Raw genomic sequence first — 24,341 nt, forward strand, 5'->3', positions numbered from 1 at the left:
GTAAAGAAGTCATACTCGCCAGACAGTTTAAATTTCTCTTTTAAATAAATGGGCATTCGGAGTAAGTAAGCAACATCCATAAGAGAAATAAGAATTTCCAACAAGAAGGTGGGAAGAACATGTAAAGAAATCATAGCACAGACACCTCTGAAAGAGATGCAAGAGGGTTTGACCAATGTAGGCTTGTTTGCTTGGCTAATCTCCTGGTTGAACAACTGAAATTATAACCTTAGTGAAAAGACATAAATTTCTGCCTTTACAACTCTGCAAAACCACAAGGGAAGCACTCATTCAGCTTTTAAAGTTGTTAAGTGGTGTTTCAGCGGACAAAACAGAGCAGTATGTGGACAAAGCTTTTCCCACTCTCTGGACTCTGTCTCTATCCACTGCTTTGCTGTGATGCAGTTGTAAAAGCAGCATCATAGGAAAATATTCAAAGGACCACCATCTTTTGCATTTTTATAAATTGTAAGTTATTTTTCTTTTGTATTAATCAGTCTTAGAGACTCAGGAGTGAAAACATTGCTATTAAGATAAAATAGACTTAAGTAATTGCACTGAAAGGTCATTTGCGGTGAAACAAGAATCATAGCTTGTGTTTCATCTCTGTATCCCATATTACTTCTCAGTATTACTTCCATTTCACTGTGAGAATCTGATCCTAAAACCTAAATATCATTCCCCAATCTTCAATTCAAAAAAAGCAACTCAGTAGTAGTTAATTCCCACCCGTTTGAGCCAATCCAATCAGGTGTGTTATGTCTGTGTGCTTTGGAGGTTGGTGGAGGTGTGATTCCACAGTGAAACAAACTTATCAATTGCAGTAGAAAAAAAATAATAAATTTAGTGATATATTAATAAACTGTTTCATGTAGGGAGAGAAAGCATTATGAAAAGAAAGAGGAAAAAACCTTTGGAAGGAACTGAACTACTTGGCCACTATCAACTATGTCTGTATTGCAGCATTTGGGCTCATAAGCTAGTTAAAATTAGGAAAAATATGTTATAAACTTCCTTTTTAGAAACGAAATAATGGATGTATGTCATTACTTTGTTATTATTCCAAACAATAAACAAATTTCAGAGAAAAAGAGTTTTCACTTACAACTTGAAGCAAAGAGAGATACCCAAATCCTACATTATCAAAGTTTACTTTCACATTTTTCCATCGGGCAGTTTCATTTCTTTCTATTAGTTTTAGGCAATCAGAATGATTATTCACTTCGCTGATTTCAAACATATCACCAGTTGTGGTGTTAATACAGTGGTAGAATTTGCCAGCAAACAAATTTACGCCCATGATGCTGAAAATTAGCCAGAATATAAGACAAACCAGAAGCACATTCATGATGGATGGAATTGCTCCTAAAAGGGCATTCACAACCACCTAATACACAAATGGAAAAAAAGAAAAGTCAGAATTCTTGTTGGTTAAGAAATATTAGACATTCCCTTTCTAGTCTTTAGTTTTTCTAAAATTTTCACTATTGAGACTATATTAGGATATTTAAAAGCAAAGTGAAAAAAAAATCTTACAATGAAATCCATTCTTTCTTAAGCAATACATTTAGGAAAAACAAATATAGACAATATGACAAAGAAACAAAAAAGTTTAAAAATAGAGAAGAGGAAATAGAAAAAAACAAAATTAGAAGCATTTACTGCCAGAGGAAGTCACAATATGTGTTGTTTATTAGAAAAAGAGAACTAGGAAATCCTAATTACAGGCTCATTTTTAAAAAAGGCAATATATTAAAGAACAAAACTAAAATATTTGAATTAGTTAATTTGACTAATATACTTTAATAAATTAAAAATTAAGATGTATAAATATGAAAATATTAAATACCTAATATAATTTGTCCTTAATTATTCATGCATTGCTATGACTAATAATTTTTGCATAAGAAGCAAGACAATTTAGCATTATGTATTTCATTAGATCATCACATCTTTATTTCAAGCTCCAGTCATGTCAGTTGTTTCATTTACTGAGTTTAATTCAATAAACTTATTTTAAATGAAACATAATAGTAATCAGTTTGTTAGGAAAATAATAAGAGGAGGGATGCCATCTATAGTTTCCAAATCTAATGTGATTGCATCAAATTCTGTGCTAAATAGTTCTCTACTTTTAGTTTCTATAGAACTATTTTTTCCCCTTTTGTCTTTATTTCTAGATCATGAATTAAAAATTGGAGTTTCCGTGTTTGTCAACATTGTAGGGATGACTGTCCTTTCTCCCTCCTCCACAGTTCCCATTGGAGCTGCACATGAGTATTTAAGAGGGAAGATAGAACAGGCCCTAAATTGCTCCTAAGTGGCAGATGATGCCTCAGACTTGAACATTAACAGCTAAGTTAATTCCACCTGGGTATCTCTATTATTCTAGTCATTCTGATCAAAGGTAAACAACAGGCATCAAAATATCTTCTGTCATTTGATGTTGGTATATTTTTAAAACAAAGTTTTGTGACTGCCTGTCTGAAAAAACAAATACGTGAGCGAATTCCATTTGCTTCTGAGCCATGTTTAATGTCCGTAAAGAACTGTAGTCTTTGTGGGGTTACAAAACAGCGTACTAGGTGGGCCAAGGGAAATAGTAAAATCACTAATGACAAAGGTGGAGAAATGAGCATGAAAAAATTAAGTCGGTTGAGTTATCCAGGCAGATCTGAATGATGTGGTCTTTGTAGCTTACCACACTGACACATGGCACCTGGCCTTATCTCACTTGGCTGTCTGCATTCATGCAACTGACTGAAGAAATATTTATTTATACTTTATTTTAAATGTGTGAGTACCCGTAGATTTCCCTTGGAGTCAAAACTTGAAAGTTGAAGTCAAGTTTCTATTTATTTGCCTCCTTTTCTAAATTATTTTGCCTAACATCTGGATAAAAAAGCTATTTCTATTGTGTATACACAAGAGTACATGTTGAAAAATGCATATTTTTACCTAAAACAGCCAATCTAGAGCATGAGCGAAGTACTGGTTACCTTACCAATTTTTTACATTTTTTTCACATCAATTTGCAGGTCTCCCACTTCTTTCTTCAAAACCTTTCTCTTTTCTGTCAGTTCTCTTCCATTTTCACCTTTGCCATTCTAGTTTTGGTTTCTGATTTTTCATACTTGCAATATTGTTATAGCCTTCTTTCTCCTTCCTTTGATCCACATTAGATGGATTACTCTTCTCCAAATCTCACTTTAAAGTAATTTAATGGCTCCCCACTCATTATCAAATATTTTCCTTACCTAGATACTCAAAACACTCCACAATTGACATGTCTAGTTTTAAATTCCCTAACCACCTACTTTTCATGCCAATCTGACTAATACAATTATCTCAGAATTGTGATGCCTTTTTTTTTGAAATATCCTGTCCAAAATCTCCCTTTCTAATATACTCTCTCTTCTCACAAGCTTTATTTCAAATAGCACTTTTTTCATGAAACATAATTTCACCCCCTCAGCTTAGCTTCCAAAAGAAAAATGAATGTTTCTTCTTTTGAATTCAAGAATCAATTCCAGCTCTGGTCAGAACCATAAAGATCATTGAGTATTGTGTTCTCATTTGGCAAGTGAGAAGAGTGAGGCTAAGTCAGATCAAGTTCAGAAAACAGACTAGAAGTAGTATCTAGTGCTCTTTGCACTCAACTTCCTTAATTCTTCTTAGAGTCATTTGCACTTATTTGGTATCCATATTGCTCTGTATTAGAGTTAATTGCATTCCTATAATGCTCAAAGATGATAGGCTTTTTATTTTTAAAATTTAAGATGCAAAAATATATTTTGAATTCTCCAAGACTTTGAGTGCCTTGAATGTAGAAATATAACAGAGTGCTTTGAACAGAGCACTCTGTTCAAATACAAAAATGGTTCATTGAATAAATGAATGAATGAATGAATGAAGTTTAACTTAGCATTTATTGATCAAAGAATAATTGTTAAATGTTGTTCTGGATATGGAATGAGAATAAAGAGCTGGGCACAACAAAAAATTGGAGGTTAGTCAATATGTCTGAGAGATTTACAAGATTGACTTGTTTGGTATTAAAATTAGCCCTATGAAATTCATGATGCAAGTCCTCTGCAGCAGTACCTTTCAGGTATGACTGCAATGCTGGCATACATTTGGCCCAGAGAAAAGGTTTATTTTTATGAAGGTAAAAGAACTATATTTTGAAAAACATTCCACATAGTATTAGGGGATTTACTATACAAAGGTCCTTTCATATTTACAATTTTATTAAGTTAGGCAATGAAGGATCAGTGAAAGAACTGTCTTTTCCCAAGAGCCCAAGCCTGTCCTTGGTTCAGCACTAGAGGGAGGCGTGTTAACCCTCTTCACCCTCCAGGGATTTGCGGTAATTGGTTCCCACATGGGAAGATGCTAGGCAGAAGTAGCCTGAATACATTGGAAAGAACAATTTGAGGTATCAGGCTGAATAAAAGGAGATATCTAAGACAGGGATTATTTTAATGAATTAATACTAGAGGTTGTTTGTTCTCATAAATGTTTTGTAAAACATCATCAAGTAGCATATCCTGATTCTAGCACAACCCATTCTTTTAAAAACTGTTTCTGGTTCATTATCTGCATTTTTGATTAAATCAATATGAAATGAGATATTGACAATTACATATTCAAATTAATATGAGGAATTTTGATACATGCAGAAATGTCTACTTGTCTGAACAAATTGTCTTTGAACTTCAAATCATTATTACTCATGGATTCTAATGTTTCTGTATGTGAGATACAAAAAAATACTATATGAATAAAAATCAAAAGTAGGCAAAGTATAAATCACACATTAAGTATGAAGAAGAGTAAGAGAATCTTTTAAAAATCTAATGACTATATTTGTTGTGGAGTTTAGTTAAGGTAATTGTTTTTGAAAGACATAATACATCAATTATCCATATAAATATTCCAAACTTGTTCTGCCTCAAAAATAAATACTCTCCTTCTTGCACATTATTCCTAAACTTCAAGAATACATAAAATGTAGATTTATTTTCATTTATGTTTTCACTGTGATATCTTCTAAGATCTTAAGCAGTTAGTTGGGAGTGATGTAGTCTAAGAGTGAGTTTATGCATTAAATTCAATTAATTAATGAATTTAATAAGATCTTTGGTTAATGAACTTAAATTAAATTAATGATTCATTAAATTTAATTTAAATTCATTAACCAAAACATCTTATTAATACACATAATGAAGTGCTTTTGTTTTATTTCTAGGTAGGTGTTCAACTCTGCATAATTCTAATAAGTCCTTGTATATTACTGTACTTTCATTTAAAACATAAATCACATGTGCATACTCAACTCTTTCTTAATATATTTTGCCTTGTTACATTTTGAAAATAACCCTTATAAATTTATACTTAATAAAAAAAATTAGAGTGGTCACATAGTCAATACTAGTCTTATACCAGAAATATTGCACTCTACCATCTGCTCTCCTATGTCAACAAGGCAAAAATTCAACTGCTGGTACCTTGTTGGCAATTTTCAGGACCCAGGCCAATGCAGAAATGGCAAGGGCTTTATGCCTCAAAAAGCATCATCAACTTGACAAGTTAAAAATTTCACCCAACCATTCTAAACCAAGGTCCCCCAACCATCACCGATCAGTCAATCTCCCCATCAATAGGTAACTCCACATACACATAACTAAATCATAATGAGTGAAACTTAATAAAGATATCAACAGTAGGGGTTCAAATCCACAGAGAGTAAATACTCAAAGGTATTTTTCTGAAAAGAAAATTCAAGACAATTGAAAATAGGGGATTAGAATGTAAATACTGTATTTTCCCTAAAGTGGTGCAATAGTACCCTTCCCAATCCCTCCCTCATCCCTCTACACAACGTCACAGTGAAAGGATGAAAGGTAGCAAAAGGGGTAATACAGTACCCATAATAAAGGGCTGAGGGGAGGAACCAGCGCTCCACCCCATCCAAGTTGGAGCAAGATTATCCTATATAAAATAGAAATATATAGTTTGTTATTAGTTAGAAATCTGATATGACAGAACATTTGGTGTTACTTTTTGTATATGATGCTCTCTGTCTGTTTCCCTATCAATCAAGACTTGAGTTCTTTTGAAAAAGAAGGTCTTTACGATTTCCTAGATTAGGAAATTAAAAACACAAATTTAAGTACAATTTTTTTTTACTCTAGATAGTCAATGACATCAATTCATTCAGTTCAATTTTACAAGTTGAAAAATTTGGACTGGAAATTTGAAATACAATAAATGTTTAAAAGCTCTCAGCCAGAATGTGCATGAAACATGCAAAACATAAAGTGCAACGTGATGATAATTTGTTTTTTACTTTCTAACTTCTTATCAAGCATTGTACAACATGCTTTATTTGGTAATGTTCCATAAAAGCACATGCTTTGAAAATGTGACAAAACAGCAGAAATAAAATGAATGCCTGATTTATGCTTTTACACAGCTATTGTGATTTTATGCTGCCAGGGAAAAGAATAAAATGAGAGTTCCTGAATATATTTAAATCTCACTTCCCAATTATAAGCATCATTATTATCTCCATGCTCTCCGTCAACAATGATTACATTTTTCACAAAGTCAAAAAATCAAAACACTTAGAAACACAAAAAATAGAATCCATAATCAGGTGATTTTGTCTCTACAATGCCAAATATGCATGGAAATGATCAGCATTTTGGGGTAGTGTATACCCTGTCATTATGAGGCAAGGAACGATATTCATAAATCTGTTAATTTAAATGATTAGTTCATCTCTTATCAGCCTTTATAAAGGGTTTGTGCTTTTAAAACTCCAAATTTCAAAAATTAATCTCTCCTTATAATATAAAAAAAGCATTACTGATCATTATAGATAAGGTCATTTCTGTAAAAATTACAGGTAGAGCCACAGGACCAACATTGTTATGGAAATAACATGTTTAAATATGGGAGTATCTGGCCTTTGATTCATGGTCAAAATTTTGCAATGTTTATAACAGCTCCAAATGCTTAGCATTGTTCAGATTTCAGGGGACTTTTAAAATGTGTAACAGGAGTCCCTTCTTATCCAAGGAGGATACATTCCAAGACCCCAGTGGATTCCTGAAACCATGGATAGTACAGAACCCGATATATACTATGTTTTTTCCTACATATACAAACATATAATGAAGATTAATTTATAAACCAGACATAATAGATAAATAACAATAATTAATAATAAAATAGAACAATTATAACAACATACAATAGTAAAAGTTACATGAATGTGGTGTCTCTCAAAATATTTTCCTGTACTGTATTCCTCTTTTCACTTAAAGAAAGCACTCACTGTAAGGCACTCTTTGCCATAACTGAATTGCCAGCATCACTATTCTTGCACTTCGGAGCCGTCCTTAGGCAAAATAAGGGTGACTAGAACACAAGCACTGTGATACCGCGAGAGCCCATCTTACAACCAAGATGGCTACTAAGTGACTGTCTTGCTGTTCACAGAGATGATTCAGGTCTTGGGTGGGACAGGGCAGGATGGTGTGAGATTTCAGCACCCTACTCAGAATGGCACACAATTTAAACGTATGAACTGTTTATTTCTGGAATTTTTCATTTAATATTTTTGGATTGTGGTTGACTGTAGATAACTGAAACAATGGGGTAAAACCTTGAATAAGGGGGAACTTCAGGTGGCAACTTTTCAAGTAGAACGTATTAAAATAACATTTTTCTCTAGAATTGAAATTGAAAATCTACAATAATAAAAGGTGACATTTTATTTGAAAATAAACTTAATTTCGCATACCCTGGAGAAAATTTACTTTAATATTTTAGTAAAAATATAACGATCTCTGTGAGAAATAAAGTAAGACTATATTATATAATGTTAAATTGTTTCTAATGAGGAAATTCTTTATATATGTTAGGGAAACTGAAGACAAGTTTTATGTTCTTAAGAAGTGACATTTAAAATAAATTTTATTTTAGAAGAACGCATAATAAAGCTATCAACAACCTAGAAAATGCAAATGGAAATCTATAATATAGCTTAGTTTCTAAAGACATAACTAAATCTTGGGCAGCAAAAGAACAATATTTTTCTATTTGAATCACATTTAATTCAGCATCTTTGTTTTGGTAAAAAAAAATGATTTTTTAAAAAACAACTACTTTTTATGCTGTACATCTATAAATTCTTCATGCTTTTAAAACAGGCATGGAAAATAACAAGTAATGGCAAAATTTCTAATCAGTTATAAATCATAGGAAATGGTTTAACATTTCCTCAGAAGAAGTAATATAAAATCTTGTATAATTCTGACAAATAATATTTAGGTTATGGTTAATTTATGAATCATCTATATAATGAGTCAAAATTACATTTTGTGTTATTATGCTGTGGATGTTTTACTTCATTGTCATGAATATTGTGTGGATTTATACATAAAAATTCTTTGTTACTAGTTGTATAAGTTAAGAATAATAGAGTTACAAATTGAGGCTATATTAAACATAATTTTTTTAAAGTTTAAATTTAGTCAATATTTAATATCTACCCTTAAATTATTAAAATAATGCAAACTTTGGCATTATACAAACAAAATTCTGACAATTTCTTTTTCCTTTACGCTTATCCTCAGGCACATGTGTGATTCACATTATTTTCAATAAAATTTGTGAAGTACAGTTTAGATCATCACAATTGAGAAGCACATGTCAAATTCACTTTAGCTGATTATCACCATGTTATTACATATAGTATTTTAATAGTGCATTTGCTTTTTTATATACAGTATGTAAGGAAACTCCCAATGTAGATTACAAACAAAGTCATTTTAATAAGCACAGCAGATAAATGATATTGTATCATTTCAAGGGAGGCCTAAATTCTCTTGCATATCACCTAGAAGTAAATATGCAAAAGATAAAGTAGCAATTTTGCAAGGATTTGCCATTCCTTTGCATGCATGGTTTATTTTTCCTTTTTAAAATTTAGTTTAATTTAAGCTATAGGCAATACTTCCAGTTCTTTCAGTTTTCTTACCCTCATCCCTTCAAATCGTGATAAAGCTCTTAGTGGTCTCAGAGCTCTTAGTGTCCTGAGAGATTTGATGGCACCAAGTTCTGAGTAACCCAAGGCATTTGCTGTTAAACTCACCAAGGAGACCTGCACCAATAAATAAATAAATAAATAAATAACAAATAAACAGATTTGCCATTTAATATGTAGTTAGTATGTCATAAAACAAATACGATTTTTGCTTATAATTACTCAGAAGATAAATGGTCATGTTTTCAGCGAACCTTTTAAAATTTTAAGGAAACATTTTCTGTTTGATGCAAAAAGGTAGCTTTTAAGATGTTAATTAAAAAAGTTATTTGAATAAAAAACCTCAAATGTCATGTAATTTCTTAGCTGTTCAATTAATTAATTAGTAGACCAACTAGTTTTTATAAAACTAAATAAAAATTAATTTAAAAGAAAAAATCCAACTGTAAGAAAATGTTACTAGTTATCCTTTCTTTATTTTATTAAGTTGCTGCTGAATACAGGGCTTTGCCTATGGATAAATCAAATACAAAAACTGCTTTTGCACCAGAAAAAGCAAGAAATCTCTATCCTGCAGTGGTATGTTCAACTAACTATATTGATATTCTCAGAAATTAATGTGTTAAACCGCATTAATTTTGCAGTTGATTTTCCAAAGGAGATTCATTGTCTTGCTAATATCTTGTTTTCACTTGTCTAACACTTATTCCTGTATAAGTAAATAGAAGTTAAAAAGTTATTTCATCATAAAACTCACCATATTTTCTATACTATTTTACAGCTTCTGCCAGTATGTGTGGTCCAAAATTGCCAATCAGTATGTACAAATAAATAAACAAACATTTACTTCATTTGTATGAAATATGCAATGACTAAGAAATAAAAATTTCAGATGTCTAATTCTCTAAATAAAGAATTTACCAAAACTTCATATCTAAACAGAGTTACGGTTTCATTCATTTGGAAATTTCCAAATACTCTGGACACAATATTTGCAAAATTTTCTATTTGTAAGTTTAAGTTGCCTTATATCTATTGTAATTTTGCCTTACTTTAGATGTGCTATAATTCCTTTTGTCTTTTGAAGAGTGATTTACTAATCCTTATGAAATAATCAAAATAGAACATTGAAAATAAAAGTATTACTATTGCAAAACTACAAAATGCTATATAAAATTATTTTCCTAAAATATTTCAGAAATGATTATTAAAAACCAACCTGTAATAATTATGAGGTGTTAAAATAGAACTTCTAATGTTTGAAACCTCAATATTAGAAACTATTTCTCTTAATAATATGATGAAACGATTATTTTGAGGTTTTCTCTAAATTCACTTATTTCACTGAAACATTAGTAAGCCTCTCAAATAGCTTTGGATTTGTCTTTTTTTAGAATTATGAAGATATAACGTATGCAGGACTCAGCTCTAGAAACACATTCCACAAGAAGTCTGCATAGACCTGCTGGATTATTGATATCTTTGAGGGGAATAAAATTGTCTATGAAACCTGTAATAACTTGGATATACTTTTCTAAAGCTGAAATTATGCCAAATTGATAACATGAAACATGATCTTGACTTTAACAAATTTGAGGGCAGTCATTTGTTTTAGGGCAGTCACATTTATCTATAAATACTTCATTTGTTTTAGGGGAAATGAAGTATTAATTAGTTGGTATACAAACCTGTGAAGGTCTGATACATTACTAGTCTCCATTCTAGGAAAACTCTCATCACTGCATAAAATAGTGTTTCCCTACACTCTGTACATCTTACCTCCTATAATGAAGTTAAAATCTATATTATATGCTCTTTAAACTTACCCTTTAAAAACTTTGAGTAGGTCAAAGAGAATTTTAAAAATTGACAGGAGCTCCCACCATTGTGACTGTTTATTGAGTGCTTTTAAAAATATATGTACTAATATCATGATTTATAGGGTCAGGAGCCAAGTAACTTACTCACTGGCATGGAGCCAATCAGTGGTAGGGCTGGGATTCCAACTCATCTGTCTGATTCACATACGTATAAGGGATTTAAGCAACATACTCAATTTTACCACTTTCCCTACAAACTGCTGTTTTTTTATTTGGCTTTTTGCTAGATAATGACCATAAATCCCATCCCTCCAATGCTAAATCATTACTAAATTAGTCTATTCTTACAAAACCTACAGTATTATTCAATGAATTAGTTTAGGTTCTATTAGCATATTCTGTCAACATAACATAATGCTCTGAGATTTACTATTTTAGAATTAGCGTATAGATAAACCAAACTATCTGGAATGGAAGACAAAGATATGGAGGATACATACATCAACAATTAAGAAGTCCAGCCAACACCAGGCATTGGTGAAATATGTCTGATAGCCATATGCCACCCATTTTAGAAGCATTTCCAAAATGAAAATGTAAGTGAAAACCTTGTCAGCATATTCCAACATTGTCTTAATTGTCTTTCGCTGATCAATATATATGTCTTCAAATGCCTATAAAGAAAAGTTATACATTTTAGGTTTCTAAAACCATTATACTTTATAGGTTATTTTTTCTTATTTATATATATATATATATATATATATATATATATATATGATATTCAATTGGAATAGGACAGAGGAACAGTAGCGATTGCTGCTTTTTTTCTCTTAAAGATCTTTTAATGAATCAAGGGAAAAGTTATACTCTCCATTTATATTATAACTGAAAGAAAAAAGTAAAAACATAGTTCTAATGAATTAATTTGAACTACTAAGAAATAGTTCTTGATGTCATATAATGATGGTGCTACTCCCACTTGAAGTTATTTATGCCTTTTGTTTAATTTCTTTTTCTTCCTCTTCTTGGCTTTTTACCATACGAAGGAGGTTGAAGAAATAGAAAGTGAAGCTTATTATTTTCATAAACCAAACGTTGTAATTGATAGTCACACTTTCCAATTTTACTGCATAGTTGGGTTCATTTATACCCTTTACCTTTCATTTTTGTTGATAGTTTATATTTTTCAGCAGAGACAATGATGGTAAGATAAAATTACTTCTCATTTAGGCCACAATATGTGTTCTTCTATTATGAACTTTTCTTGATATTTGATGTCTAAGTTTCACATTCATTTCAAGGGTGAGAGATTATTCTTTGTCTTACATAGCATGTAGAGAAATTTATTTCATCAGGGAAATAGGCAGGAAATTATAGGCCTATGTTCTAGTTATAAATTTAAGTTAAAGAAACTAAAGTAATTTTGTTTCAATCAGGTAAGATCTATCTATCTATCTATCTATCTATCTATCTATCTATCTATCTATCTATTATCTTCATCTATATATCACTTATGTTATGGCTTAGGTATTCCATTTGTGTCAGTGTTTTCTGAAATGGTATCTATATGCTATGCTTCATATTTTTGTAAATTATTTTTATGTACATGTAATATAATTCTGATGTAAAAAAAAGTTGATATAAAGAGAAGCCAATCCTTAAATAAATCACTTAGATACACTGCCTAATATTTGTTAACAACATTCATTGTTTCTTAAGTAGCACAAAAATTGTTACACAATTAAAAAGGGCACAGAAGTGCTTCCTAAGGACTTACTGATTGTCCATAAAGAGATAATAATAATATCACTCAGAAACAAAACTCATCAGAATTTAGAAGTTACAGAGTCCTAATCACAGGACTACCATTCATGTCACTGTATTTGCCATTCTTACTTTATTATTAAAATATAAATAATTGAATATTCATATTCTTTGGTTATAATGAATAAACTGAAAGGAGAAATTTTCTGGGTTACTGAATAAGCAAAAATTTAAAAATATCTTATGAGAAATGTATGTACACACAGTACAAGTAAGTATGGAAATGAATAGTTATAGATTAAGTCTGTAGTATGGAAGATATGAAATGGGCTAATTAAAATGCACTGGAAATGGATAAAAGGGTGGGTTCGTGGGTAGATGGGTGGTGGATGGATATGAAAATGTATGTATGTTTAAGGAAGAAGTCATGAGTAGAGATAACAGTTTGGGATTCATCAAATAGGGGTGATGGCTGGTGCTGTGGAAATGGAAATGGAAGCACAGTGAGGGTTCAGAGGGAAAAGCACACTTACTAAAACAATGCAACAGAAGGGCTTAATAAGTCATCAATATTAAATTTTCCTAAAACTTAGTGTTATATCACTTTTGCTTAATATTCACTCACCAGAGCACCACTACTAAGGAGAATCATGAAAACAATGAAGGTTTCAAACCAGTTATGCTCAACTATTCGGAAACATGTTCTTCTCAGGTTCCACCATTGCTTTCCTCTCCCTTCTTCCACACTGATTTGACAACATTTGAATCTTTGAACACAGCCTGCAAGTATAATGTTTAAATAGATAAAATAACTTCTATAGCTTCAATAGTAACTTCTGGCATGTCCCTGATCCATCTTCTCTTTCCTATTGCCATCTCTATTTTGCTAACTCTCTAAGCCTGGAGTAGCAAGAGCACATGTGTTAGCTGTGTGAAGTTGTAAAAATTATTCAGGATCTTTAAGTGGTTTCCTGGCTACCAACACCTGCTTTTCCTCACTCAACTGTTACTTTCCAAAAAAGAACTTTGTACAGTACAAATCAGTGTAATGTAACTTTGCCTTGTCCTCCATCATCCCACTGCACTCTGTTAAAGTCACTATAGAAAAGGACTTCAAACTGGAAATTGATTATAAACAGAAAACTTCCCTCTTAAAGAGGATAGAGAGTAACAAGATAGATCTCTCCCAACAATGCTGGTATGTTACTTTTAAGATTTTGTTGTGGTGCTCCTAGAAGAGCTTACTTGATTTTCAAGATTAATTTTGTCCACTAAAATTCGATTTGCACAGTTGTGCTTTGATTTATTCCTTTTCTTACTCTGCTTTCACTCAATCTAACATTAGAATTAAATCAACAAGTATCTGTGAATATCTTTGTAAACACCATGGAGGGAGGAAGGAAGGGAGGAGGGGAGGAAGGAAGGGAAGTCGGAAGGAAGGGGAAAGGAAGAAGGAAAGAAGAAGGGAAGAAAGAAAGAGGAAAAGAAAAAGAAAGAGAGGGAGGGAGGATGGAAGGGGAAAAGGAAGGAAGGGAGAGAGGGAGGTAGGGAGGAAGGAGGAAAGAACAGAACATGGACCTTGCCCCCAGGAACATTACACTCTGGTTTTCAAGAAAAGATGTAAACACAGAAGGGGGAAAAAGTCAGGTATTCTGTAAAGGAAAGGAAAGGGAAGGAAGGGAGAAAGAAAAGGAGAAAGAGAGAAAAATTGTAACAGTTCAAAAGAGAGAACAGCTCCCATGAAAGAATATATGACTAGTTAGTTATCAGGAGAATTAAATGGATATATTTATTACAACTGCTGAGCTCTTTTTCACTATGGTCAGATGAAGGTAGTTTGAGGACTTTGGGTGATGTGTGTAATTTATATAGGAAATAGAGGAAGGCATTATATATCAAGCCTTTGAAGAAGAGATCACTAAATAAAGAATATGCAAACATATTCATCTCTTCAAAACTCAGCCTCCCCAGAAAATCTGACCATTGGAAATACTACTCATGGGGAGAACAAAGCTTTTAGGCCTGTTTTCCATATTGTAGCAAGCTCAACTAGAGACAGTTCAGTTACCAGGTATTGGGCAGAGTTTATTTTCTGTTTCATCCAACAAGCACTGAGAAAATGACGATTTCACTAAAAAATACAGTTTAGTCTTTGCAACTCATTTAATTCAAGTTATTTTAAAGATAAATTACGTATATGAGAATTTTGACTAGTCTTTAAGATGCTAACTTGTAAAATCATTTTATTTTTTTTAAATGACAAATTAATCACTTGGTTTGATTTTATTAAAATATTTTTCTGCATGTTTATGATCCCTTCTACAAAATGGGTAGAGGTAACCAAAACATAACAATAGATTATAAATCTTGTAGCATATTAGAGGTAATAGAAATAGATCTACTACAAAATTGTATTCTATTATGTGTGGTCCATTTTGGGAGATCGAAAACTGGAAATAACTTTACTCCATACATTGAAGATTATCATGAGGGTCATTTTCTTTACCTTCAGTGAAACAGGCTTCAGGTTCAAGGGTTTCCTCAGGTTCCACTACGGGCTGCTCTTCTGCAGGCGCACCAATGTCTACAGTGCTGCCTTCAGATGAGCTACTGCTTTCATTAAGTTTCTGTGTGGCAGACGGACATAAAAAGTAAATAATTTTAATTTTGGCAACTAATAAATAGCCTAGCAAGAAAGGATTAGTTTTATCAACTGATTTTGAATTATCATTGAAATAGATTTTAAGTTTAGAGCCAAAGCGAAATTGAGTAAGAGGAAAAAGGAAATCATCTATATTAACTCCTTTACCATAGTTTACAATGGAAATATGAAATCAGATTGCTATGTTATGAAGTTACAAATGGCCATCAGAAAGATGTACTAAGCAAACCACTGTCCTATGAATTAGAAAAGCCCCAATATTTGTTTAAGAGGAAATCTCTTAATTTTCAGGTGGTTAGAATTTTTTCTATTATTCCACTATTAATTTCTAGTACTGCATTGTGATTACATAATAACCTACATGATGTCTTCTATTTTGAATTTATGAAGATAATAACCCTATACAATGTCTGCTGTTCTGAATTTATTGAGGTTTACTTTGAGATCCAGTATATTGTTAATTTATATAAATGTATCAAGGGCACTTGAAATAATAATTCTCTGTAAACATAATTTTAGAGATAATATAGTTATAGCATATTTACTTCTATTATTTATATTATTCAAATTATCATTGTCCTTATTGAATTTTTTTTTTGTTTTATCACAGGTGAAATGAATATTATTAAAACTCTCATAAGTGGTATATTTTATCAATATATTCTTATACTTCTCAGTGTTGAAACCAAAGACAATTTGACTCTGAGTAGTTTATTTAATTGGAGAAAAACACTATTACTCAAAAATGGAAGGGAAAGAATTTTAGATATGTGGAAAGAGTCTATTTTTACATTAGTACATTAGATATAAATTCAGATAAAATACTAAAATGCAATTGGATAACAACAAATCTAAAACATTTTTAAATAAGTATTTTATTGATTTAAAAACCAATAAGGTCACTTAATTTTTCCTATTTTGTTCTTAAATTAAAATTCAATTTTATTTTGAAATTCACCTAATAAACCCATTGGTTCTCATAGTTTTTGAAATTAATAGGCTATTTAAAAAATCCATTGTAATGTTTACTAAATAATTAATCATCCTCTATTTTACTAACTTCCAAAATGAGCCAGTTCATTTGAAAATATGTATATTTTCACACAGGATTCTCAACAGCAAAACTCTACACTGACTTGTCCATGTAATTTTGGCTGTCTGACTTAACAAGTGAGCCTAGAGTATCAAGGACCACGTCATACCTGAGGCATCTAATTTGCCTTGTATATAACATTAACTATAATCTCAATGGTAAGAACTCCGTGGCTTTATGCAACATCTTTCCTTTTAAAAAATTTTCTTTACTGAAGCAAATGATTTTGTCCCTAAGCATGAAAACAAAGCAAAGCAAATAAAATACTCCAGGATATTTTTTAAGAGTAAGTGATTAAATGGTATTTTCTTGTTTTCTAACTTGATCTTAGGACATTTCTGCTTTTATTTTAAACTGGGTTTGATACAGGGATCTTATTTATAAGGTTAATAGGAATTCAAAATATCATAAGAGGTACAATATATTAATAAATCTACAATATAAATAAATCTGGAATTTAAGGGCAAAACAAAATATGGATGTGTGCATATACAAGGTCTGTCCAGAAAGTATCCATCCACATACTATGGGAAAAAATAGACATTTATTGAAGAAGATATAAGAAACATTGCTCATAAGACAATGATGCCTCAGTCCCCTTCAAAGTAGTCACCTTGGGACCTCATACAGTTCTCCCAGTTGCCATGAGCTGCCCTGCCATATTTTCCTGACTCTCATTGATGGTCTGAAATTTCTTCTCTTTCAAAGGTGATTTTAGTTTTGGGAAAAGCCAGAAGTTGCAAGGTGCCAAATCTGGACTGTAGGGAGGCTGAGTCCCCTTGGTGATTTGATGTTTTACCAAAAAATTCTGCACAAGATGTGACTGATGCATGAGTGGGCTCATTGTCACAATGAAGCTACCATTCAACAGTTGCCCATAGCTGCAGACTTCTGAATCATCCCAAAAGTTTCCAGGGAAGCATATTCAAGCTTAATACAAAATTTGATGAAGATGTGTTGCTCTACTCGCTCAGTCATTTTGAATGCAACAGCCTCATAGTACACATACTCAGTCAATGGTGTCTACTGCCTCCACTGACTAGTACAGTGAAGTTTTCATTGTTCACGTTTGTGCATTCCAGACCACTCTCTTTGGCTGCTAGGTTACATTGATGTTGCACATACCATTCTCATTATATTAACAATGTCTGGACTTTTTCCAGACAGACCTCATACATTAATTTTGAAAAAAAATCCTTGTTTTTAAAGCTAGGCATGTACTAGTTTAAAGGCAAGCTTTTTACTATTGTTATATATTTAAGATATATTTATATGTTAAATCATACATAAATGAAATGCTCTGCAATCTTAAAATATTAATATTTCATTGTGTATATTGTGTATTAGTAAATATTTTTAACATACACTAAGCATATTAAAAATTAAAATGACCTCTGTTAAAGACTCTCAACAAAATACCCTTATAATACCAAAGAAAAAGATACTGTACTGAGATTTGGCATTTTCACGGAGCACTAAAAAAGTTAAATATTAATTTAATTCCCACATTATCCCTAAAACCCAGATGATTTCTTCAGCAGTAGGTATGTTATAAGGACACTGTACAGTGATTTATTCACATTTATCTTTTTTTCCTTTTTTTTTTTACATTTGTCTCTGCCTCCCCTGACCATTTTCCCTTGCCCCCTCCCTTCTTCCCTCCCTCAGCTCTTCCCCTTTGCACATTTAATAAATATTAAATTGTTCTTATTAATTGTGATATTCAGTGTTAGTCAAGATATATAGAACTGTAAACAAAGGCTCTAACTTCAACCCTCAGCTATATTCCTCATTAGTTATATGACCTTAAGTTCCCTAAGCTAATTTTATTATCTGAAAAGTTAGACACATTCCTTTCAAGATTATTATAATTATTAAATCAGATGGTGCTTATTCATTTCTTGGATCATTCATTCATTCACCATCTAACAAATATCCATTAGAAAAATACAAAAACTACATTATTCTTCCATTTATCAATCATCTCCCTTGGCTTAAATATTTGATTTCTCAGTGAAATAAAACTTTACATAATGGTAAAACATTCTAAATGAAACAATATATAATCATAAATACAGGCAATATAACATATGTATATACATAGAAATTAATACCTACCAACAACCACAAAATCTTACCTCCTTGCTTTCTTCCAGATCCGATTCACTGCTGAAGTCCTCTGTGTTTAAATTTTCAAAGTCAGATTCTCCTACGGCAATTGGTACAGTCACAGTAAGACTGGGATTGTTTATGAATGACATGTAATCACTTTCATCGATAATGTATTTTTCAACACTGCTGCCAGTTCCTATTCCACTTGTGGTTCCATTTACATCTTTAAGATAGTCAAGATCTTTCCCAATTTCTGTTATATGATTGGACATACAACTGTCTTTCTTATTGTTTAGATCATCAAGTGGTTTAATTTCATCTAAAATCTTTTTCTTTCTAACAAAGGCTTGTTGAATAAATTCATATATCTTTCTCTTCACATAGGCAATTCCTTTATGCATTCTATCCACAGCAATCTGGAGATTGTTCATTTCATTATCATCATCAGTGGCTGCAAGGTTGTCTGCACTAAATGAGCTCAGAAGCAAGGCCAAAAAGAGGTTCAGGACCTTAAAAATAATACAAATATAATTATAATTTCACCCTAATATAACGAAGAGCAGACTGAGTTCACTTACTCTTTTCCATGTACAGGAAACTGTAACTTCTAACAACCATATGAGAAAGGAACGCCAAAGGACAGTTATTAGAAGAAACTGGGCAATTTGAATTTGTGATTTGCTCAATAGCTACTTCATTATACATATACCCTTGTGCAAAGAGAGGATTTCTGTTGATCTCAAGCTCTCTCACTTATACAGTGAAGAAGCTGAATGAGATGCCCTAAGGTTTAGCTAAGTTTACAATTGTGTGATTATAAGAAAACAGATTGATGTATGTACTTATACAAGAGACCTAAACTTAAAAATTATTAGTGTTTGAAATTATGAAATTTAAATTCTATAGTTTCACTTTGATAAAGATTGATACTGAATTGGACATTAATTGAAAAATGACCATTATAGCCCAGAATAAGAGTTAGTTTAACATAGGTATTGACACTTGTTTTCTTAATCTCTTGTATTTTTCAAACCGACTAATTGGGCTAATTGAATAATTAGGAGAACTATTTATAAACAATCCCTAATATTTCCATAAGGTTGGCATGTTACTATATATATTCTTTGGAATACATTATGCATTTCTATACTATAAAAAGTAATTAATTTTTCAAACTTAAGAGAAGACTTGATCAGTTATTCCATTTAGGTAATCTCAGGATTTATTAGCCAACCCTTGTTTTGACTGAGAGCCACTAGAGAGCTAGCCAACCCAGGTTGGCTAATGCATCTGCCATATGACAGAGAGTAACTGAACACCATTGCCACAGGGGGACAAAGAAATAGTAAAATCACTATGAACACTTAAAGGCACCACATTTTAGTCTTAAACTAGCCTATTAGATTGGATTTTCTCTAAATTGTTTTTAGACTTCTTCCCTTGTCTCTGAATGTTCCAAGCATATCCTATTAGGCCTGTCTTCAATATGATACTGTGCTGGAATTCTCATAATAAATGTGATGAAATGGCTGACAAAGTGGTGCTGATTATAATTACTATAGGGTTCCTGCTATCTGGCTATGTTGACAAAATGAGACTATAAGCATATCTAAAGTAAGGGATTTTTAAATTATTAATCACAGTTTTTGTTTTGGATAAAGTGGTCACCATTCTATTATGCTCTTTTCCTGAAACTTTTCCTGAAATTCATATCTTAAATGGGCACATACCACCAGGTTTCCAATGACCATGACCATCATGAAGACAGTAAGGCACATGGCTTGACCAGCGACCTCCATGCAGTCCCACATGGTCTCTATCCACTCTCCACACAGCACGCGGAACACAATCAGGAAGGAGTGGAAGAAGTCATTCATGTGCCAGCGTGGGAGTTCACAATCATTGGAAATCTTGCAGACACAATCTTTGTAGCTTTTACCGAAGAGCTGCATGCCGACCACGGCAAAAATGAAGACGATGATGGCCAGCACCAAGGTGAGGTTTCCCAGGGCCCCCACGGAATTGCCGATGATCTTAATCAGCATGTTCAGGGTGGGCCAAGATTTTGCCAACTTAAAAACTCGGAGCTGGAAAATTAAAAAAAAATTAATATATATTATCATGATCTTTAATAGTATTACATATATTATTATCTATCAAGAAATGATGATTAATATTGAATCTGTTACATCTGCCCTGCCTTTGAACCCTCTCAGGTTCACGAATAATTTTGGACAAAACTTAACAAGAATCTAAATCTTCCATATTTTAACCATGTAGATCATTTTCCTTGAGAGTAAAAGTTTAGTAACTTAAAGCTGGGGTCCAACTCTTTTTAATTTGTTTTGTGAAAGTGGTTATAAGGCATAACAAGCCTGACACTACTATTAACATCTGAATTGCAATGATCTCTACTGATATTTATTTGTTAACAGCATGCAAAGTAATATCATATTGGGCCCTAAGTGGGGAAAAGTATCTATTATTCACTAATGCTCCTTTGGGTCATTGACATAGCTACATGAGCCTGCATTTTAAAAGCTGGAATATTTCCCATGATTACAATTCTTTCCTTGATGTGCAAGAACATTTATGTGAATCAATGGGCATGTTAAGCAATCCTACAGATTTCAGTCCTGTGATTTTTGGGAAGGGGCATATTTCCAAAGGTAGAATTAGGAAAAATTTCTGCATGCACATCTTCTATCTGATCATAATCCATTGCAACAAAGGGCTGTTTATATTTTCAAGTTACTACTAAAATGTGATACATTTTCATTAAAATTTTTTTTAGATCCAGAAATATTAACTGTAGTCATTTTAGGAAAAATAATTAGTCCAAATGGTAACTTTTCATGACTATGCTTTTTGCAATAAAGTTTTCTTTTTAAATATATGAGAACATTTTATCCATTTAAGAACAGTTTTTGAAAATGCAAATATTACAAAAATCTTAAAATGTTAATGGTTTTATGCTCAAACTTATGACAATATTATGCAAAAATGCTGATTATTGAACATATTTTTTGTTGTTGTTTTGCTGTTTTGTTTTGTTTTTTACCAATCGAAATGAACGGAGAACTGATAATCCTTCCACATTGGCGAGGCCAAGTTCTACCAGGCTAAGTGTCACAATAAAACCATCAAAGATATTCCAGCCTTCTTGAAAATAATAGTAAGGATCCATGGCAATAATTTTCAGAAACATTTCTGCTGTAAAGATTCCAGTGAAAACCTAAGATCAAAACAGAATTACTGTAATTCCATTAGATAATGATAAAGTAGAATAACACAATATTTGCTCTTAGAACAAAATGTTTATGCTACTTTCCCCGTAATTACCTTATTGATATTATACTTTACCTGTATTATAATTACCTTACTGGTATTATAATTACTTTACTGATGAGGAAAGAGGACTTCCAATATGTTCAGTGACTTGCCTGATATCATACAACTGGAAAATGGCAAAACTAGGATTTGAGTGCAATTCTATTTTTAACCAATGTTCTACCCATTACATGAAACTGTTTTTCCTCCAGATTTTCTATAGCACAGGTATTGGCAAGACTTTGCCCATGAAAAATTTTATTTCTCCATAAGTTTATCCTCATCTCCTTCAACTCAGATACTTATTATACATATATAGCTATTATTATAATATGTACATTACTATTATCAATTTGTTATGCACATGAAAAAATAAATTTACTTCTATACTATAAATACTAGGGCTTTAAAAATATAAATACTGCAATAGAGGGTGTTTGCCATGTTTTCCTTTTTTACCATTACACAATTTAAACCACAAAACAAATATTATGGAAAATTCATGCATTTTACTTCAGAGCCCTCTTTCTTTCAGCATATAAAAGCTAACATTCCTAAACTGAGTCAACTAACAAACACATTAATAACATTTTTTTAAGCACAGAAAAGAATTAAGTGGTAACCATCACCAAAAATGATCTTGTTAATCATATAACATATGAAATATACTGGAGATTTTCATTATTTTATAGTTTTGATATAGAATAGATGGAGAAAACAATACATGTCCTACCTAGATCCTGGAAGTGGAAACTCTGGAGACATTATTTGATGAGTTAGATTATTGCTTATAATGATGATGACTAAGCAATTTTATTTTAGTCTTTTACTTCAATACAAGTAGGGGAACTGATATAATATCATTTCAAAAAGTGTGTCCTTAAACGGCTTCTGCATCTTGAAAAAGTTATAATTGTCAATATTCTCTTTTCAATATCCTATGTCTATTACTCTCTCAGCTTTTTTTCTCTGATATTAAGAGCTATTATTGTTGGCAAAATGTGTAATGTAGATAGCTAGATATAATTCCCATCTTTTGGGAGCCAGGAGTCAGAAGTGTGGTGGAAAGACTGCTATAAGCTATTAAATTTAAACAGTTTCTTAAACAAAAAACTGAAGACTAAACACATTTACCTTCCAATATGCTTACCAAGTTTCCTACTGTAAGCACATTATTGAAATGATCTGTCATGGGATAGTGCTCCATGGCCATGAAAAGCGTATTTAAGACGATGCAGATGGTGATGGCCAGGTCAACAAATGGGTCCATCACAACCAGGTTGACCAGATGTTTCACTTTTAGCCAATATGGTGAACAGTCCCATATTAAGAATATGTTGGAAAATTTGTACCAACAGGGTGGGCATTTCTGCCTGGATTCTTCAAGTTCTAGAGAAAAAAATAAGAACCACCAAAATATATATTTTATATACATATATAATTATCGTTTCATATCCACTGGACTTTTTTTCAGTGATCAATACACTTCCCTCTGCTACAAAGTCAACCACTTTTGTACTTAAAATAAAACCTAAAATATTTATTCTTTAGACTGCCAAAGATATTCCTTCAGACATATACATAGAATAAAGATAGCAAAGAATAGCCTCTTTCCTCTTTTATTTATTTATTTTTAAATTTTTATATATATATTTTAATTTTCAGTTTTTTTATATATTTTTAAATTGATTAGGCTATTACAGTTGTCTCATTTTTTTTTCTTCCCTTTATTTTACTCTGCCCTGCAACCCCCTTCCCACCAGTATTCCACCCCCCTTAGTTCACATCCATGGGTAGTATATATAAGTTCTTTGGCTTCTCCATTTCATATACTATTCTTAACCTCTCCATATCTATTTTGTACTTACTATTTATGCTTCTTATTCTCTGTACCTTTTCCCTCACTCTTCCCCCTCTCCCTCCACTCTGATCTCCAATTCTATGATTCTGTTCCTGTTCTAGTTGTTTCCTTAGTTCATTTTTGTTTTAGGTTCAGTCGTTGATAGTTATGTGTTGTCATTTTACTGTTCATAGTTTTTGATCTTCTTTTTCTTAGATAAATCTCTTTAACATTTCATATAATAAGGGCTCAGTGATGAGGAACTCTTTTAACTTGACATAATCTGGTGAGCACTTTATCTGCCCTTCCATTCTAAATGATAGCTTTGCTGGATAGCATAATCTTGGATACAGGTCCTTGGCTTTCACAACTTTGAATACTTCTTCCCAGCCCCTTCCTGCCTGCAAGGTTTCTTTTGAGAAATCAGCAGATAATCTTATGGGAACTCCTTGGTAGGTAATGTCTCCTTTTCTCTTCTGTTTTTAAGATTCTCTTCTTATCTTTAATCTTGGGTAATGTAATTATAATGTGTCTTGGTGTGTGCTTTCGTGGGTCCACCTTCTTTGGAATTCTCTGAGCTTCCTGGATCTCCTGGAAGTCTATTTCCTTGGCCAGATTGGGGAAGTTCTCCTTCATTATTTTTTCAAGTAAGTTTTCAA

The 24,341-nt window shown here is 32.0% G+C and overlaps 1 protein-coding gene across 5 annotated transcripts in view; it reads right to left on the reverse strand.

The window, feature by feature from the left end:
- Positions 1-24,341, reverse strand: part of LOC129061725 (sodium channel protein type 1 subunit alpha) — a 101,829-nt gene that overhangs the window by 13,084 nt on the left and 64,404 nt on the right. For all 5 annotated transcript variants that reach the window (XM_054562471.1, XM_054562470.1, XM_054562468.1 and 2 more), the window contains 9 exons: positions 22,993-23,231; positions 21,574-21,747; positions 20,243-20,599; positions 18,539-19,021; positions 15,152-15,272; positions 13,271-13,425; positions 11,379-11,552; positions 9,053-9,175; positions 1,106-1,387 (listed from right to left, as the gene is read on the reverse strand). In XM_054562471.1, coding sequence (XP_054418446.1) covers positions 1,106-1,387; positions 9,053-9,175; positions 11,379-11,552; positions 13,271-13,425; positions 15,152-15,272; positions 18,539-19,021; positions 20,243-20,599; positions 21,574-21,747; positions 22,993-23,231 — 2,108 coding nt within the window. The remainder of the gene's footprint in view (positions 1-1,105; positions 1,388-9,052; positions 9,176-11,378; positions 11,553-13,270; positions 13,426-15,151; positions 15,273-18,538; positions 19,022-20,242; positions 20,600-21,573; positions 21,748-22,992; positions 23,232-24,341) is intronic.

Source organism: Pteronotus mesoamericanus, unplaced genomic scaffold (assembly GCF_021234165.1).
Source record: "Pteronotus mesoamericanus isolate MK-2021 breed Mesoamerican mustached bat unplaced genomic scaffold, CSHL_Meso_final scaffold_651, whole genome shotgun sequence".
Taxonomy (NCBI): Eukaryota; Metazoa; Chordata; class Mammalia; order Chiroptera; family Mormoopidae; genus Pteronotus; species Pteronotus mesoamericanus.